Here is a 21240-nt window from a genome sequence, read left to right on the forward strand (position 1 = left end):
TACCACTGACTACCACTTTCACCACTGACCTTATTGTATTGTTTGGTTTAATACTGGCATTATCTTACAGAATATAAATATCCACTTCTGTGCCCATGAGTAGGAATGGTACAAAATGTACAATTAATTCTCTGTTGAACTTTTGCCCTAGTCTAATATTTACTTGCAATATATAGTCAATACAATGCATGCCCACACTGTTGGAGGGCCCCTATGAATCAGGGAAAACTTTCACTATGACCCTCCTCCTCCCTGTGCAATTAGGTATTGTTAAATAGACTAGGAGGCCAGTAGATTTTACTGCTACTGCCACTTGAAGGCCTGGTGAAGTATTAAATTGAATGCCATAGTCATGGGGAATTCATAATTAAATTTTTATGTTCTTATCTATGTGTGTGGTGGGTGAGAGATTACAATAATACCGCTTTAGAGAACACTCTGTATTCTCAAAATTATTGTGCAGAAGGACTGGGTAAATTACCAGAGCAAGAGGGCTTATTATTATTATTATTATTATTTTATTATTTATATAGCGCCAATTTAAGAAAAAAAAGAAACCTGCTGACAGTTTAATTGATACGCTTTAATGAAGAAGTGAGTTTTCAAAGATTTTTTTGAAGGAGTGGAGGCTGGGTGAAAGTCTGATTGAGGAGAGAAGGGAGTTCCACAGAATAGGTGCAGCCCTGGAGAAGTCTTGAAGGCGAGAGTCAGAGGTGGGGATCCGGGCAGAGGATAGGCGTAGGTCTTGGGCTGAGCGCAGGGGTCTCGACAGGACATACTTGTGTATGAGGGAGGATAGGTATGTTGGAGCAGCATTATGTAGAGATTTGTAAGCAAGCGCCAGAATTTTGAATTGGGCCCTATATCTAACTGGAAGCCAATGCAGGGACTGACAGAGCGTGGAGGCGTGGGAGGTGCGACCGGACAGGAAAATAAGCCTCGCAGCCGCATTCATTATAGATTGCAGTGGTGCAAGCTGGGAACATGTAAGACCGGTGAGAAGGGGATTGCAGTAGTCGAGGCGAGAGAGAACAACAGCATGAACCAGTATCTTAGCCGCGTCCGGCGCTAGATATGGGCGGATGCGCGCTATGTTCTTGAGTTGGAAGCGACAGGATTTGACTATCGATTGGACATGGGGAGTAAAAGAGAGGTCAGAATCAAAAAGAACCCCTAGGCAGCGAGCCTGCGAGGTAGAGGTTATAGTAGCGCCGTTGACTTGGATGGAGACAGACACAGGAGTAGCAGCACTTGAGGGAGGAAAAACTAGAAGTTCTGTTTTGGACAGGTTGAGTTTAAGGAAGTGAGCAGCCATCCAGTTGGAAATAGCAGAGAGGCAGTCAGAAACACGAGTCAAGGTGGGCGAGAGATCAGGGGAGGACAGGTAGATGTGCGTGTCATCTGCATATAAATGATATTGGAAGCCAAAGGAGCTGATGAGTTTACCAAGGGAGGCAGTATAGATAGAGAACAGTAGGGGGCCGAGGACAGAACCTTGGGGGACGCCGACAGAGAGGGGTTGGGGAGAAGAGGCAGAACCAGAGAAAGAAACACTGAAAGAGCGCTGGGAGAGGTAGGAGGAGCACCAGGAGAGAGCAGTATCCCGAAGACCAAAGTTACGAAGAATGTGACGAATCTGTTGATGATCAACAGTGTCAAAGGCAGCAGAAAGATCAAGGAGAATCAGGATAGAGTATTGGCCGTGAGATTTAGCAGCAATTAAATCGTTGGATACTTTGGTCACAGCTGTTTCGACAGAGTGACCAGCGCGGAATCCAGACTGAAGGGGGTCAAGCAGAGAGTTGGATTCGAGAAAGTCTGTCAATCTGGGGTACACAACTCTTTCGAGGATCTTGGAGGCAAATGGAAGTAGCGAGATAGGGCGGTAGTTGGATGGGGAGTTGGCAGGGCCGGATTAAGAGCCCAGTGGGCCTGGTGCTGACAATTATGATGGGCCTATTTACAGAATCTTATCGACCAAAAACACTAAAATGGTCATACCTCCCAAGCGTCATGTATCTGATGGAGATGGTGTTGGAGGGAAACTCATAGGATGCAGCTATAAGAAAACACATACTCTATGCTAATCTCTCTCTAATTTATGCTTTCATCTTTCAAGTAAATCCATACCCCCTAACAGCAGTGTCCAGTGAAGCAGGAAGTCAATGGGCGGGGTAAAAGGGTGGGCCACTGGTGCGAATCACATCACCAGACCTGCCAAAAGGGGAGAACATGCCCAAAAAGGGGGCATGTCTGTCCAAAGAATTTGAAGGACAGCCTGGCATGAATGCATGTCAGGCTGCCCGCCAATCCTGCAGGCTGGCCAACTAAGGGCATACTATGCAGGCAGCATTCTGAGCTTGACATAAATGCGTCTAATGATGCGCTCACTCCATGCTTTCTAAGGACTGTCCCCTAGCATTCGCTGGTCCACTTGTCTCCTTATCTTCTTACTAGCAGGCAGAAGTTCCTGGTATACAGTCTGAGACAGAGAAAAGGTGTATGTAGTGAGTGTAGAAGAAAGGAGGGGACATACCACAGTGTTAGAGAGACCAACAGCATTACCTAAACTAATTTTATTTTCAGCCAGTCCACACAGGTTTTGTTCCCATACATCCCTATTAAGCTTCCAAACTTTAAGGGACACTATTATTGTATTTGTTCTGGTAAGTAGAATCATTCCATTCAGGCCTTTTGCAGTAAACACTGTCTTTTCAGAGAAAATAACTCCACTGGCCACTCCTTAGATGGCTGCTCGAGGTGCTTCCTGGGGCAGTACTGCCTAGTGAGCAGCACTGACATTCAGTGTCTCCACCCTCTGCATGCAGACACTGAACTTTCCTCATAGAGATGCATTGATTCAATTTATCTTCATGAGGAGATGCTGATTGGCCAGGGCTATGTTGGACTTGTGCTGGCTCTGCCCCTGATCTGCCTAGTTAACAGTCTCCTATGGGCAAGCATTGTAATTTGCTCAGACCACCACTTCTGATGATGCCAGCAAAAAGTCAGGACAGTCAGTTCAGATGTAGAGCCAGCAGCTGCAGACTTGAATACAAGTTATATTTTACTATACTTAGGGAGGCAAGAAGGGGCCAGGGTGGTGGTCTTAACATAATAGGGTCAGAAATACATGATTGTGTTCCTAACCCTGTAGTGCTCCTTTAAGCAAGAGTATGTGAAGAGTAGTTAGGGTTGCCACCTTTCTTGGGAAAAAATACCAGCCTTAATCATTTGTATAATCACAAGGAGTGACATCAGAGAAAATTCTGTAAAATCACCAACAAACTACTCACAGTTTGATTTTGCTGTATAGATGGATTGCTCCCAATGTCTCCCTGTCTCCCAGTGTCTCAGTCTCGCAAGTCACCCAGTGCCTCAGTGTCCCTATGTATCACAGTGTCAGTGTCCCCATGTCGCCCAGTCCCCTAGTCTCCCAGTGTCTCAGTGTCCCCATTTCTCCCAGCGTCCCAATGTCTCAGTGTGTCCCCATGTCACTAGGATACTGGGGACACAGTGAGACCCGGGGACAATGAGAGACATGGGGACACTGAGAGACCCGGGAACACACAGACATGGGGACACTGGGAGACATGGGGACACTGAGACATTTAGGGAAACTGGGAGAAATGGGGACACTGAGACACTAGGGACACAGACACTGAGACATGGGGACACTGAAACATTTGGGGACACTAAGACACTAGGGACACAGAGACATGGGAACACAGACACTGGGAGACTAGGGGACACTGGCTGGGAGACAGACACTTGGGTACACTGGGAGACATGGGGACAGTTGTGGACATAGACATGGGGACACTGGGACATACAGGGGCACTGGGGACACTAGGCACACTGAGAGACATGGGACACAGACACTGGGAGACTTGGGGACACTGAGACACTAGGGACACTGGCTGGGCGACATGGGGACACTGGGAGAAATGGGGACATACTGTCTCCGTGTCCCAATGTCTCAGTGTCTCCCAATGTCCCTATGTCTCACAGCGTCCCCATGTGTCTCAGCATCCCCATGTGTCCCAGTGTCCCCTAGTGTCTCAGTGTCCCCATGTTTTCCAGTGTCCCCAAGTGTCTGTGTTCCCAGGTCTCCCAGTGTCTGTGTCCCCATATGTCCTAGTGTCTCAGTGTCCCCTAGTGTATGTGTCCCCTAGTGTCTGAGTGTCCCCATATGCCCCTTAGTGTCCCCTAGTGTCTCAGTGTCCCCATGTGTCCCCTATTGTCTCAGTGTCCCCATGTGTCCCTACTATTTTTCCCCCATCCCTCACTAACTGTAGAGCTGTTGTCTGGACTCTGTGCTGTGTTGCTGCTCCCTCATGGATCGGTGAGTAGTAGAGAGAGGCAGGGATATGCTGTAACTTCCTATACCTGCCTCTCTCCACACACAGTGACCCCTACTGGCCGGTGCTGGTATTGCAGAGTAATCTCCATTTATTCTGAGAAAAATACCTGCATTTATATTGCTGGTATTAATGCAATACCGGCACGGCCAGGCAGCCTCAAATACCGGCTGTTCCAGTAAAATACCAGTCAGGTGGCAAACCTAAGAGTAGTGTGTAAAAAAAAAAAAAAAAAAATGTTTTTTTTTTTTTTTTTTAAATGGGCCTATTCCATGGGCCTGGGCCTGGGCCTGGAGCTGCAGCTCCATCAGCCCCTATGTTAATCCGGCCCTGGGAGTTGGGATCAAGGTTGGGCTTTTTCAGAATCGGGGTTACGGTTGCATGTTTGAAGGGAGAGGGAAATGTGCCAGAGGAAAGGGAGAGATTGAAAATGCTAGCGAGAGGAAGAGCAAGAGAGGCAGACAAAGTGCGGATGAGATGCGAGGAATAGGATCGAGGGAGCAGGTGGTGGGGCGGGAGTATCCACCTACACATTCCTCACAAAAACACATTCCACTCGCTCTAAGCAGAGGGCAAGCGATTGCTCATTCTTCTTGGCACATTTGTGTCTCCCATCAGTTAAGTACCAAATAGCTGACCATCAGGAATGGGCACTGTTCAGACACTGTATGTCATAGGTTGGTTGGCATTATTGGGCATTATCAGCGCTCCCCTTGCGCTGTTAGTGACAACCTTACTACAATGTACAGTGCCAGAGGAATGTCCAATACTGCTTGCTCTGAAGGTCCATAAAAAGTCCCTATCCTGTGCCTTCCATGGCACCCCACACTTCTACTCATTGAGTTGTTTTATAGTTTACAGGCATGGGTACTAATTAATTAATAGATCATGAACACCCAGTTTTATTTTTTTCATTCTTTGCCCTTGAGTAGGAAGTGGAATGCCACTATGATTATCCCTTCATTGTTTTTAAACCCTCACCACTGGCACATGAATTGCAGGAAGAGAAGAGATCTGTCCCAACTACCTCCTGGCAATCACGGGCCTTGATTGCTTTGACTGTTGGCTTCCCAATTCATTTTCATACCACACAAACCACAGTTATCCAAATTGTGATTATGACTACAATTTAGGCAATTTTCACACTCTCTAAATTAGTTAGTGACCAAATTGCAATTTTGGGTTCATTTCGGATATCTTTTTCAAATTATGTAATTTGGAAGTCATGTTAGTGTGTAGTAAATGATCCCTCTTAAAAGAAAAAACTCTTGTACTGAATTTTGTGACATTGTCATTAGTTAGAGAAATGTAATTTATTCAATATTTCAGGATGAGTTTATGATACAGTTATCTATATATTTATGTCTACACTGTTTTTTTGTTTGTTCAGTTATTGCATATTATCAATTTAACATTGCGACCAGGTATCTTTTTTTCATTATGCATCTTCTTTGATGTTTGATCATGTTATACTTGGTCAATACTGATTACATACACAAGCAAAAATGTATATGAAAACAGATTTAACAAGAACCAGATTCACAGCGAACAAGATAAGATTGTTTTATTCAATGGAAAATTTCATGGCTGTTTTGTTTAAAAGTATTGAATGTCAAATTATGTTTAATGACTTTCCCATAAAGGAAGATGACAAACATTTAACCATGATGATTTGGGTAAATAAATACCTCTCAACATATTTTGAGTACAATATGTTTTTTTCAATTTACAATGTACATGCCTGAAATTGTTTAGGAACTCTCTGGTGAAGTCAAATTTTATCGTGAAATGAATATGTTGTACAAGGGGTGGCTCTCCAGTTGACCTGACTAAGTGAGTTCTATGAGGTTTTGGCTGTAAATTCACATTATACAGAATCTGAGCTATAACTGTTATCATTCCTTTTGTTTCTTGAAATATATAACAAATAGGGGAAAGGTTGAAGAAGAGTGGTGCCACCCCAGTAGCAGGATCATGCAATATTGGGGATATTCTTCTTAGGTAAAAATCCTGCTTCATCTAAAATGGAGGCATCTTGCAATACTCTGCTTCATATGAGAAGCATTTATTAGACACAGTAGATAATATGCCACATTAAGGCAAACTGCTACTTTTTCAGCTAGAGGTCAATGCTACTTTTTAACTTCTCAATGATATCATACAGTCCTTTTAAACATATTTATTGTTGGGGATGTGATCTCAAGGTGCCCTCAATGTGTTTCTTTGTCTGTGGTACAATAAAGTTGCAGCTCAGACTCTTCCTCTGTTGTGTGTGGTGCAGTGAAGCACTAAACATGTGTCCCTCTGTTACTGTGTAGCCTTGTCTGGTTATCGTACCCTCAGAATGTGAATAAGAGAAGAAATGCATACACCTATACGATATAAGAAGACATGCTTGATCCCAAGCCCAAAAGGCCTCACGTCACAACATGCATTTGCAGCTTATAGAGGTTTTGCTTAACGCTATTAAAATCATTCTGGTCCTAGAATTCATTGATGCAGCTTAAATGCAGCTCTTTGTATGATATTATTCATTCATCTCACAAATAGGCCAAGGTGCTTATGCTAGATGGATAATACTGCATCACCAATCCTGCCAAGGCCCTTAACTTCTTATCAGTAGATTTGATAATGCAATTTGTCAAACATACAGACAGAATAATTGTCAAGAATCTGCTGAGGGGCCAAACCTTCAATATCTGCAGGCATTCCGGCCAATCACCAGAGTCAGAAAAAAAGTTATTCTCTGTCTCCTAGATCTTTGATCTTTCAACAAACTGTAGATATTATTTTATTTGGAGAAGTTTCAGTAACCCTTCTATAAATCACATCTACATGACTTGGGTAAGAAGCCCCATTCATGCAACATGCCATCGAGTATGTTGTTCCATGTAGACCTGGAGGTTGAAATATAGCTTAGGTTCGTTTTAATATGTTTAGAGGTCATTAATACGGGAACATGAGGTAGTCTTGTTTTTAAACTCTCCCTTACGAAAATGCTGTGCTGTTAGTACATCCTATCCCATTTCTCTATTTCCATCTCTCTCAATCTCTCTCTCTATATATAGATAGTTTAAATTATAATCAATCCTCCGTTGGCTTACCTAAGAGACTGTTTAATAAAAAGTTTAAAAAATGATTAATGCAGTTCAGTTACCTGCAGTAATAATGACGCCCAAATTTAGTCCAGTGATCTCGAACAATGTCTTCTACTCCTTGTTTTCGAGCTGCTATAATTGAAAGCCAAACTAAAACAGCCCAAAGGCCATCCTTCTCTCTGAGATGATCAGATCCTAAAATGACAAGATAGCAAAATTAAAATGTAAAATGAAGGCTTTCAATAAAGTTTGTCATATTCAAATGGTTAAATGAAGACAATTAACTCAAATCAAATAAGACCATCTTAATTTACCCATTTTCAGGCTACTTTCAAAGAAACACAGTATTTCCAGTAATTGTATAATGTAGGGACTTGTATGATGGCATCTTTATTTTACGTCAGCATAGTCAACATGTCCACATTTTTATGAGTTAAGTTCACATTATAAAAAGTGGATTTTAGTTTTTTTTATAAAGACAGGGTTTCAGCTAGATGGTTTTCTTCATGAACAGAAACTATTTTGAACTAGAAAAATATACTGTTCCGGGTTTAATATGTTGATATTCTCTTTATTATTGTTATGGGCTATGAGACATTTTAATTTAAAAAGGATAGTCTACCTTGTAAGTAGGATCTACTGACATGTATAAATGCATTATTCATACATGGAACAAACACTCATAGAAGAATGCAATGAGTTTTTAAAACTGGAATCTATTTGGGGATTCTCAGTGTTTATAGCTAAAGCTGAATTCATTGGGGAAACATAGTTGGCTTCCCATGATACAGAGGGAATGATCTAGCTGGAGAAAACAGTCACGCTATTTCTTGCAGTGCAGCCTAGATCATTAGTATAACAAGGCCTGATTAAGTTGTTAAAAGAGGTAAAGGGCACATGCATGCATATATTGGTATATATATTAATATCACTAGTAGCTTGGAATCTACTTTTGCACACATTAAGTCATTGTATTTGGAGTGGGAGTTTTGGTTGTACCGGTACATATACCCCAACACGTAGTGTTCATACCCACCCTTTCCTATTTTGGGGAAAAGGTTGGAAACATATGGCAGGTCCTAAGGGTGGCCAGGCTTAAAGTTATCTAAGGCCATAGCTTCCACAAAAAACATTAAAATCAAAAATACACAATGAAAGTGCTACTGTGATCAAGAAGGAACCATAATGGGGCAGCATTTTCTATTTTGAAAGCAGTATTTACAGTAATTTAAACCTCCCATCATTCCTGCACACGCAATAAATGCAAGTACAATGTTGTAGGAATGATACAGGAGGCTAGAAACCATATAAAAGTTCAGAGAGTCCAGGTCTCACAGAATAAAATAATTTTGCATCTAAAAGTTTAGTTGGACAGATGTTAGCTGGATTTTTATTGTTTTGTTAGGCACAAGGAACTGATTAATATTTTCTTTCACATGGCTTTCTAGGGATTTTCTTTTTAGTGGGTGATTTTAAATGTCAATAAGTACCCTCAATGAGTAGGATAAAATAAGACACTGCAGGTAACTACGCATATTTTTATTTATTTGTCCCCTTTTATATATGCTAATCATTTTCCATATACAGATAACATTCACTCTGCGAATGTTTTAGAATTGTATTTTTACTGCTGTTCCGTTCAGCCACGTGCTGGCTGAGTGTAATGGTAATAAATGTGGTTGAGATTCAAGCACAATGTGGAGGTTAACCATTACTCTATAATTTGACGCTAGTCCCTAGAAAATTAATTACATGCTTGGCTTCCTCTGTTTGTATAAAACAGCCCTTCTGTTATGGTACTCAGTAGTAAATGTTCAATGTATTTAGACTTCATGCACAAGACATACTGTTGACTCGACTCCAAAAACAATGTTTTTTTATTTATCTACACACATGGGTCCACTGCATGATCACGCGCTCTGCTTTCTTTTATTAACAACAGAAACATACTGCTTTTTAAATGTTCCATCACTTTGTTTGGCTTGTCGAGCAGAATATCGCTTCGGACTCTGACATTGACCAAGAAGAATTTGTATTACTGTTTTATATTTATTGTTGCATTACAAGAAATTATTTTTCTTCTCTCTTTTTTTAGTTGTCTTCTTTTTGGTTTTTTCACGTGTGGGTGGCCCTTGGATGGTATGATCCTTCCCACTATGATGGACCAATCTTCAGTCTTTGTTCCATCATCTACGGCAGACAAAATATGACCACACAGCAGTGATGCACTGTGTCCTGATGCTTGGAATAACAATGCTTGGAATGATATTGCTGTTTTCATATATTATGTTTTGATTAGCATTTTTCTATATTGTGTATAATTTTGTTGTTGTATATTTTTAGGTGATTACATACATGGTGTTTGGAGCACTCGTCATTTAGGTATATACTTTTTTATTAGAGGATCCTTTTGGGGGTCCAGCAGTCCTATATCAGTCATGAGGAGCATTGACTAGTTTTGCATGCTTCCTTGGTCTTTGAGTTTTGTACAATGTATTAAGTGCCACTGCTCAGATTCATGATATCATATAAGGTTAGAAGACTTGTTTTCTTTATGCTTCAACATAATAGCTCTGCTCAAGTCTGGGATGTTTACCACATATTAGTGTGGTTGTCTCTTTGGGCTATGTATGTGTGACTGTGTATTTTGGGGATTTTTCATGTATTGTTTATTTTTCCTTATTTTTTGCTTTCAGGATTCTATCTTTTTTTTTCTTTATATGCTTTATGCTTCCTACATGTCTTTACCCAGATTGGACACTTCCACAGGTGCTACTCATTCTTTATGAGCTTTTTGCATGTGATTGTGTGAGCGGGTGCGTGTGGGACTTCCATAAGTGTTTGTTTATTTTTTATTCTCGACTTTGCCAGTTCGGGCTTTTTTAGTTTTACAATCTTGTTTGCTGGAACGCATTATGCATTCCAGGCACCATTCTCGCACATGCGCACACTGTGGTCCGGACTTCCTTGCGGCTGATCTGGGCTGGAACGCATGGTGCCCCCCTGAGTGTCACCCCTGAGTGTTGAGACAGACTGGTAGGTCCAAGCCTCACTTTGGATCTACTATCCCAGCGCGAACTTGGGAAATATTCAGCAGCGTCTTGTTCAGTTTTGAGATCTACCACTGATCTTTCCGTTGCTATAATGAAGGGGAGTCTGGTTTCCCCTTTGGTGGGGTAAATTCCTTACTTCTTTGGGGGAGGAGGGTTTAATACATATTGGCAGTTCTTATATATGTCTTTGTTGTGAGATTTGGCTCTATGCTCATTCATACACAACTATGTTTATTTTCATTTAGACATTTCAGGTGACATCCATATTAGTGGATTTAGCTTTATGATTGAATAGGGATTAATAAACTTTTTTCTGTTTATGTTTTGTTAATTGATTCCCTTGGCAACCATAGTTAACAGCTGTTGATGGTTGGGAGGATCTCAATCTTGATGGGTGGCCACCCATTCCTTCAGGTGTTTTCTTCTTTTTTTCAGGGGTATATAAGGGTGTTGCTCACTCTTCCACTACAGGCTCTCTTGATAAAGGCATTTTGCCGAAATGTTGGGGGCTTATTGGTTGACTCTTGTCCTTCTCACTAGGTCGGGTATGTTTCTTTTTTCCTTTGTGTAATTAATTATCTTTGGGTTTGCTAAATTTGGTATCTCATATAGCTTTTTTGTATACTTGTATTTAGTGATGTATGCATTATGTAGTTTGCCTATATGCAACTTGAGAACTTGTAGGTATTGTATTGTACTCTTTATTTGACAGTTATTGTCTTTTTCATTCCTGGATACTGTATATGAGAGCCTATTATCGTGACCCATTTAATAAAAAATGTTTACATATACATTTGTGGTTGTGCCCCTTGTTTAAGTAATAAATGTAACTCTTTTGGCCTTTGGGAATATGGCCTCATACGAGTGAGCACCCAATATTAGTTGTCATTTTCTGTGTTTTATTAGCATTTTGAGTGTGCCTACCTGTTCTAATTGTGACTATTGACCAAGAAGAATGTCAGGATCCCATGCACAATGTATATACCGGTAATTAAGATATTGAGGCTCTTTCAGTTTGGAGATATAGACAGAATATATTTATTAATTTATTTATCGAGAACTGTTTAACTCCTAAGAGTAAGAAAGAGTAAGAGTGCCTCTGGGAGCCTCTGGGTGCCATAAAAACTTAATTTAGATGAAGTTGTTTTGGTGCCTGGAGGGTGTCTTTAATGGGGATGAAATAGGGGGCAAATTTATTTTTTACCAATCAAAGCCATTTTTTCTTTAAATTAAGAATTTTTTTAAAAAATAAAAATAAATAGTGGTGAAAATAGACAGAATATAAAGGGGTGCTTGAATGAGGAAGATGAAATAAGGGTGATGGGGAATGTAAGAAAATAATAAATTGAATAAAAAGGCGTAACAGCATTTGTTGAAACCTGAAAAGTGGGTACAAAGTTGTAAAATAAGGGCAATTATCAGAGAAACCAGTAGAATCTGCAGGAACATTTCACTGATTATGATTTTGTAACTGTGCATATTTCAGTGCACAATACCCATATTTTTCTCATAAATTCTCAAGAGAAATTTGTTTACTTTAATCTGATTTATTTCCGTCTCTTTATATGTATTTGGGGAGAGTCTATTGACTGCAGGGCAGACAACTCTTCCTTCACTTGACATCTGACTAGGTATACATAGCAAAATAAATCTAAAATATATACAGGCATTTTTTCATATATCTATATCCTCATAAATGACTTGGCATTTTTTTTGTGATACAGCCAATATGGTGTTTTATGATGTAGGATCTTAAATGTTAGCTAAGTCAGTCATTAATGCCAAAAGTTATATAAATTACTAAAAACGTTTTATGCGGGCACATGAGAATGTGCTTATATTGCTCCTAAACCACCACCTCCTGTTATTACAACACCATTTACTTCTTTTAAAGTTTCGAGACTCAAATTGGGGAACCAGCAGTTGCACGGAGCAAAGGACTTCACCCAGGGTTTGATTTACATATCAAGTACCTGTAGGCACAGAATTCCACAGCACCTCTCTTGTTTCTGACTGGCTAATGATACCCCAATGACGCTACCAGAGATGGAATTACACTTCCAGCAGCAAAAGGGGTTAACTTATGTAAATATAGGGTTACCAAATCCACCATGTTTTCAGGGACACATATTGATGGGCAGCACATTAGAAGGGTTGCCCTGTATTATGAGTATTCTGAAATACTCTACATCCTCCAATGTCATCTGACAGGAGGGAGGGGCTAATGTGAGGCAAATAATAGCAAGGCTTCATTTATTATATGTAACTAGAAAAAAAAGACAATATAAGCACGTTAATCAACATCACAAAGCCATGTGTCAGTAGTTATTCTGCTGTTCAATGTTTTTACAGAGCCCCCAAGGGAGCCACGTACGTGTTGAAACGCATAGTGTGGCTACTACTGATATACCCGGATTTGGGATTTACATGCTTAAAGAATATTCAAAACACATTGTTAATGAATAAGAGAATGGTTAAACCTGTTAAAGTCTAAAAAGAAGAAAGCTATGTTCCGATAACCACTCTTTAGAATAGTGGTGGAAAGAATGGCATTTCTGAAGTCATAATGCTTCAGATACAGAAGTCGATAAGGTACAAAAGAAAGAATTACATTTAGTTTCACGTTCGCCATTGACACATGATCATCCAAACTGAAGAGTGGTACAGTTTTGCATGGTCTGATGAATTTTGATAATGTTCTAATATGTGATAAACATTAAACAACATGAATCTATGAAACAGCTCTACATTATTTTCAACAGTACAGATTACTGTTTGTTGTACAAGGTGAGGCTATGTTATCGGGGAACACATTAGGGCCTCTAACGCCAAATGAGCACCCGTTGGGCAGGAGAGAATTATGAACTGGAGACCAAAATGAGCCCTTTCTAGCAGTATACAGAGACTTGTGCATTTGCTTTAAAATAAATTGCAATTCATCCCAATTATGGGTGATTGGTGGGTAACTGGAAAATCACCATATGACAAAATCACAAAACAATTGAAACAGAAAATGGACCAACAGTTTTGTTTAATTATGGGAGTTCCAGCCATGCCGTCAAACAAAGATGATTGATGTGAAAAAGATAATTGATGTTTAGGACACAGCCACTTAATATTGATTTTATTCACAGATCAAGTGAAAAGTGACCAATAGTCGAGAAAAAAGGAGGAGCAGTGAAAAAAACACAATAACATTTATTTATTCATATATTTTATATGTATTAAATATATAAATATATACTATAAACACACACATTTTATTACAGCTCCTCATATTTTGTCAGACAGCCGTTAGAGATGCCTCCTATTAGAGTCCTGCAATCTTCACAGGACCCACTTTCCAGATACTCCTGCTCTGTATGAAGAAGACGAATGCTCCCCATAGAGATGCATTAGTATATAGTGAGAAGATGTTGATTGGCACAGTGCAGAGTTTGCTGCGCATGCGCAGAAGGCCCTCTCATGCTTCTTTATGCAGAAGCATTGCATTGGTTGATATCATCAGTATTGATGATCTCAGCCAATGGCAGAATGGCAGGTGTGGTGATGCTGGCACTGAGTTTTGATTAAACATATGTTTAATGTCTTGGGAGCATATAAAGCAATATAGACAGGAAGAAACTAATCTTAAATACATGTTAGCATTTCTAACAATAAAGTTTCCATTTAATCCAATATATGTGAAATAGCTGCTGCCAGGCATTGTAAGTCTCACTATTCTTGGCCAATCTTGGGCATAATGTGATTCATGTTCTTTTTTACATTTTTTTTGATAATCATTTTTTTATTATCAAGTGAATAAAGCAAAATTAGGGCTCGCAGGGCCTTTCCAACAACAAGATGCAAGATTACAATGAAGGAACAGTATATATCCATAAAGACAGTATAGTTAGATACAGATTCAATTGCACTTCCAATGTCAGTTTATAACAGATAACATCATACATTTATATTTGCGTCTCACAACGGGAGTTGCACTGTGTTGTTGTGTTGATACCTCATGGAGCTGGATATGTCTGGTTAGAGCTAGAGCGATGTGGACATAGTAACGTCCACAGATGTCCTGAGGTTGCGGGTCTGCAAGCGGTAAGTATCTACAATTTTCATCGATGAGTGTGAGAGTGTAATGTATTGTGTTGGGTAATGTAATGTAAGGGTTAGGAAAATAAAGGGGTATGATCCGTAAGAACCCAAGCCATAGCGCAGTCAGTACTCCCCCCTATGGTCCAGTCTACTGTGAGTGGTACCCCTGTCCGTATTGCGGTCGGTTTTGCTTGTCGTGACACCTCTACTGAGGGTTACCTATTTGGGCGAACATGTCAAGTTTGCACCCTTCTCTAGTGCATGAATTCCCTCTTAATTTGGGTGGTCTAGCTAGTGTCCAATCTATTTCCCTGGCTAGATAGTATGTTGCCAGGGTGCGATGTGTCAGGGACGATGGGTGAGGGTGACTTCTAGGTGTGTTGCATGAATTGGTGGGAGCACGGATCGCGCGTGTTCTAGGTTTCCTCAGAAGGGGGGTAAAGTGTCGCTGAGTGTGTAGGGGGTGTGTAGTCCTGGGGCTGCCGTACACGTTCGTAGCCCGATCCAGTAGCGTCCTCACATATTTGTGTTGTGTGCTTCATGTCGGCGTATACCGAACATTCATCCGGTTGTGACCTCTAGGGGAGTGTGAGCCCCCGTTCTGTAATGTCCCCCCATACCTGTGGAATTATTGAAACCTACGTCCCGCTTTTGTAGTGTGTGGGGGTCTCATGTTCCTTCTCTTCATCGCGCATCCGTGTAGAGGCATTGTTTGAGTTCGTGTCAGTTGTTCCTTTTTGTGTATCCCTCTCGCATGCGTCTATTTGTTCGTCTTTTCTGTGTTTGTCCCCTAGCCGTCTCATGTGTTGTGGACGGAGTGCGAGAGGTAGTGCCTGTATCTGTTAGCGCCAGAGGGCTGGTACGGAGCGCAACTTATGTTACAGGTATGTTACGGGGTTCGCACCGTCTCCCGGCCCCGACCCCACACCGGCACCCCCTTATGGCCTCGCGGGGTAGGTAAACCACGGAGCCCAGGCTTCCGCGCATTTTGCTCCCCTGCCCGTCATTTCCGCTTGCAGTGCTTCAGCTGCCCTGATGTCCTCGACTCGATGGATCCATTCCTCCCAGGTAGGGATGTCCGTTTTCTTCCAGTACACCGGTATGAGTGATTTGGCTGCGTTTAATAAGTGATGCAGAATAGATTTTTTGTATGTGGACAACGGTTGTGCGGAGATGTGTAATAAGGCTAGTTCTTCTGACCATTCAATATCATCTCCCAGGATTAGTTGAACATCAGATTTGGTTCGGTCCCAGTATGGGACAATGTGCTTGCATTCCCACCAGATGTGTAGGAGAGTCCCTCTGTCTCTGTGGGAAAAATCTTGTGTAGCAGTACTGGTGTTCTATACCACATGGAGAGTAGTTTATAGTTCACCTCTTGATAGTGGGAGCTAGAGGAGCTCTTATGTTGCCATATCAAGGCTTTGTCCCATTGTGCCAACGTAAATGTTTTATCCATGGCCCACTCCCAGTGTCGTTGGAAGGTGTTGTTTTCTGAGGCGGGACTGGTCAATAAGTATTGGTAGAGGTTCGAGACAGATTTTCCAAGTGATGCACTGCGGGAGCAGAGGTCTTCAAACCACGATAGATCTCTTCGTAATTTTTCCCTGTGTGGGAGTGAATTATAATAATGTTGCAATTGCATATACCGAAAGACTGCCATGGGAGACAGTGGGTGTGCCTCCAATAGTGTGTCCAGAGTCTTCAGGTTGCCGTCCTGGGTAACTTTATGTATTGGGATCTAGTCTGCCTCGCCTAGGAATGTCCAGGCGTCTGTTGGTAATCCGCCTCCTATGTTGGGGTTGTGTGTGATCGGTAGCAAAGGGCAGGGGGTCGGAGAAACTTGTGGTGTTTCTCTGAGGTTTTCCCATGTGAGAAGTGTTTGTGCTACTGGATCCTCGTCTTTTCTCCTGCTGCCTCTCGTTGCTCGTCTCCTACATACCGCCGCCTTCAGTTTTGCAGCATCCCCCTCCCGATCTAAAATCACCCATTGTTTGGTTGTTTCCGATTCGTGCCACTCCATGATTCGCTGCAGCGTTGTCGCTTGGTGATATTTTTTCAAATCGGGCAGAGCTAGGCCCCCCCTATGTCTGGGCATGCATAGTAGATTATGTCGTATTCTGGATCTTTCCCCCCTCCATACATATTTTATGACCGCCGATTTCAGGGGCGAGAAGAATATTGCCGGTAAGGCTACCGGTATGGTCTGAAATAGTTAGAGAGCCCTTGGGAGAATGTTCATTTTATGAACCGCTATGCGGCCGTGCCAGGTAATATGTGGGTAGGACCATCTTTTCAAATCTAATTCGATGTTTTGCAGTAGTGTCGTGAAATTACGCCGGTATATTTCTTGGGAATTCGTGGTAATCCAGATGCCGAGATACTTCATTGCTCCTGTACACCAATGAAACGGAAAGAGTGGGCCAAGGGCTTCGTATTCTACCGCGGGTATGTTGATGTTCAGTGCTTCACATTTCGCTAGGTTGAGCTTAAACCCTGATATTCGGCCGAACTTGTCCATCTCTGATAGTAAGCAAGGTAGTGTGATCCGAGGCTGGGAAACAAAGAACAGGAGGTCGTCCGCGTACGCTGCCACCTTATGTTCTATTTCCTGTCACGTGTAGCCATGGATGTCCTGACGATCCCGTATAGCCTGTAGGAGCGGCTCCAGGGATAGTGCAAACAGGAGAGGCGAGAGGGGGCATCCCTGTCTGGTTCCATCCGCGATTCCAAAGCTTGTAGTCAGTGCTCCATTAACGTGTACCGCTGCCCTCTGTGCATTGTATAGGGCAGTGATCAACGCCATGGTTCTCTGCCCAATGCCCATAAACCGGAGCGTTTGGGACATGTATTCCCAGTTGACCCAGTCAAATGCCTTCTCTGCATCAGTGGATAATAGCAGGAGGTGTATCTGGTATTTTCGCACATGATGTTGTATAGAGAATAGGCGTAATGTACTGTCCCGTGCTTCTCGGCCCGGAATACACCCTGTTTGGTCCACGTGAACAAGGCTCGGTAGTATCTGTTGAAGTCTAGTCGCCAACACTTTTGTCAGGAGCTTTGTGTCCACATTCAGCAGAGAGATCGGGTGGTAGCTGCCGCATTGTTCCGGATCTTTCCCAGGCTTGAGCAAGACCGTTATAGTTACCGTCAGGGATTCCATGCCAAAGTGCCCTCCCTCTGTTACTTTGTTGACAACCTTTGTTAGCCATGGTATTAGTATTGTAGCAAAGTGTTTGTAGTATCCCATGGAGAACCCATCCGGTCCCGGAGCTCATCCCGTTTTCGTGCCCTTTAGTGCCGCAGCCTGGTCCTCCACGCCAATCGGTTCATCAAGCATAGATGCTGCTTCTGGGTTCACCCGTTTCCGCACATTGTCTTGTAGGTATGTCCGTATATGTAATGATGAATCCCGTCTTTGTGCTGGAGTCTCCGGTGGATGAAGGTTGTAGAGGGAATTGTAGTACTCCCGTAATTCTTCTGCTATTTCTTCTGGGTATGGAGATATTCTGCCCGATGATAAGCGTCATTTTCTTACTTGTGTGCGTGGTGTATCACCTCTTAAGAGGCGGGCGAGGAACTTCCCTCCTTTGTTCACATGGGTGTAGAAAAAGTTTTTCGATCTTTGGAGCGAGCGGTGATATCTTTGTGTGAGGAGGGTCTTCAAAGTTCGCCTGGCCTCCATCAGTTCACCATAGATCTAGATTAGTTGAGAACGTTTGTGCTGGAATTCGATGCGTTTAATGGAGTCGTATACGTCTGTCATCGCGCGGGTTGTTTCCTTCCTTTTGCGGGTTGCGATACTGATAAGAGTGCCGCGTATGACACTCTTGTGTGCTTCCCACACTGATACCGGAGATATCTCTTCCGTTCCGTTTTCATCAAAGTAAGTTTCCAGTGCTTGGGAGACCTCCCCTCTCACCCCAGGGTCCTGGAGCAGGGATTCGTTCAGGCGCCATGTCCAAGTTGCCGGTTTAAACAATGGGGATTTCAGTTCAACCTGGACCGAGCCGTGGTCCGACCATGTGGCAGGTTCTATAGAAGCCGTCCGCAAGCAGGATAGTCCGTCTTGTCTGATGAGCACGTAATCTATTCGGGAGTAGCGATTGTGTATTACTGAATAGTGTGTGTAATCCCTGATAGAGGGGTGAATCGTCCTCCAGCAGTCAACTAACGCCATCTCCCCTAGCGATTTGCGGATGGATCTGATGCGAGATTGTGAGAGGCAGCTGTGACCAGTGGACGAGTCCATAAGAGGGTCTAAAGGGGCGTTGAAGTCTCCTCCCACAATCAGTGCACCCTCCGAGAATCCGTGTACTTTGTTCCGTGTCCCCCGTAGAAATTGTGCTTGTTTTGAGTTGGGAACATATATGGTCGCAAGAGTGTACACCCTGTCGGCTATTACTCCTTTTAGGAAGAGGAAACATCCCTGGTCATCAGCCATTCTGTCCAGTTCCTGGAAACATAAGTCAGCGGCGATCAATATTGCGACTCCCGCTCGGCGGGCCGCCGGGTGGTTGTTGCAGTAGCTTATTGGGTATTGAGTGCTTCGGAGTTTGGGGGCCGCATCTTCCCTGAAGTGGGTCTCTTGTAGCATCGCTATTGATATGTGTTTCTGCCGCAGGACTCTCAGTAGATGAGAGAGACGTTCTGGTATATTCAAGCCTCTGCAGTTGAGAGTCATGACAGACAGGGGAGCACGGTTGTACGCCATAGTCCCTCCCGCGGCCAAGCGCGCTCGTCCGCAAGGGATGCGTCCGGGCGGAGTGAGGAGCCGGGCCGACGGTGCAGTCCAGTGGGGGTGTACGCGCTACTATGAGGTATAATATCTTGTGTGTCCCGCTCAGTTCTAGGTGTGGTTAGGTGTCTGAGTTTCTCGTCAGGCTCCGACAACGTTCGAACTTCTGTGGGGGTGTCGTCCCTTGTTATCTGTATCAAGCCTGAATGTGTATTGCAGCCGTGTGGAGTGGTGTATGTGTGAGTGAGTGCGTGTATGTGTACGTTGGTGAGGTATGTGTATGAGGTAGGTACTGTAATCGTTTCAATTACAGTAATTAAAATAAGGTTGGTTTGGACGGGCCTCCCCTCTGGGTGTCGTCCCCAGCGGGGTGAAAAGAGGTTATCGCCCCGGAGTCTCCTTAAGAAGGAGGGTCACTTGCGTCACAGCAGGAGTGGCCAGGTGTCACCCCGATAATCAGATCGGTGCGTGAACAAGCCTGTGGCTCCGCTGAGAGTCTTGCGCAAGTGAAAGTATAGAGCAGTGGTCGGGGTCTAAACCAGGATTGGTGTAGCGTATGCGTCATGTATAAGTCAGGTATCGGTCTGCCCGCTCCAACCAGGTCCTAGCCCAAGTGTGTTTAAACATGGGAGGAGCAAGCGTGCATGAGGTTGAACATTATTATAACAAACTGTAAGTTATGGGCATAAACACAGACAATATCGATAACAACCAGCAATAATACATTTTCGCCAACCCCTCATGCGTCTCCCACCAGCATGTCTTCCCCATTCCTCCTCCCCAGTGCAGACCCTAAGCAACAATTGTACCTCCAACCTACCCTTTGAGATGTGTTGTGAGAGAGTACAAACTCATGACTGTGTGGGTAATCTGGTTGGGCCTAACGAGTAAGATCAGCCGTCATGTCCCTGTCCCCTTATCTACTCGCTATATCTTGGTCCGGTTATGGGTGAGTCGCATTCACCGCCTCTATGGGTCCCTTGGGCATTGGGTAACTCTCTGGTGTCCCTATGTTAGCATCCCTACTCGTTTCTTATGTCTCATTTTTTTTTCCCTTCCCCTCTTCTTTTTCTCCCCCCCCTTTCCCCCTCCCTCCCCTTCCACCCCCCGTCCTCCCCCTCCACCCCCCGTCCTCCCCCTCCACCCGCCCCCCTCCCCCACTTTCTTGATTTCCCCTCTCCATTTTGTTTCGAATTCCTCTCCATCCCTCCTCCTCCTCTTCTTCTGTCCCTGCTAGCCTCTAGAGCTCAACCATCATTCCTATCCTACCCCTTGGCACATTATTTCCATACATATAACATAGTAGGTGCATCAACAAAGTAATCAACTTCTATGCATTACGGTAAGGGATGATACTTATCAAGATTAGGAGAGTCTCGGAACCTAGTTTCCTAGGGCAATGTACAGTTCGGGTATCGCATACGCTGTTGGAAAAGTCCCATCCTATGGCTTTGTTGTGTGTGTAAACATAAGGGATCAGCCGTGATCGTACACTCATAGGGATAAATTATTTCCATTGCCCCCCTTTTCCCCCACCACCCACGCTTTTCTGGAGGGAGGGTTGGTAGCTCTAAAAACAAGGAGACACACATAATTGCCAATGTTAGCTCTGCAAGGGAGGGAAGTCGAGGGAATAGTCCCTTTGTCATGTATGCTCCCATTGCGGATGTGTTGTTCCTCCGTGTGACCCTGGTAGTGTGGAAATGGTGCTGCGGGTTCCCTTGTAACCTCCCCAAGGTCCATGTATCCGTCACCCATCCCTGTCCAGGCTACTGTGAAGGTCAGGGCTGGTGCAAGTGACTCAGTGAGGTCACTTGGCCCAATAAAATCAGCGTTACCGTGCTAAGTGCAGGGGGCCTCCCAGGGATAAGTAGGGTAGTACCTGTTTGGCGGTTCAGCAGTGT

At 43.3% G+C, this 21240-nt stretch overlaps 1 protein-coding gene across 1 annotated transcript in view; it reads right to left on the reverse strand.

Annotated features, from left to right (window-relative positions):
* PGM5 (phosphoglucomutase 5) overlaps nt 1–21240 on the reverse strand; it is a 180468-nt gene that overhangs the window by 50796 nt on the left and 108432 nt on the right. The window contains exon 8 of the mRNA XM_063455074.1: nt 7519–7654. Within this exon, the coding sequence (XP_063311144.1) occupies nt 7519–7654 (136 nt within the window). The remainder of the gene's footprint in view (nt 1–7518; nt 7655–21240) is intronic.

This window comes from Pelobates fuscus, chromosome 5 (genome assembly GCF_036172605.1).
Source record: "Pelobates fuscus isolate aPelFus1 chromosome 5, aPelFus1.pri, whole genome shotgun sequence".
In the NCBI taxonomy this organism is placed as follows: Eukaryota; Metazoa; Chordata; class Amphibia; order Anura; family Pelobatidae; genus Pelobates; species Pelobates fuscus.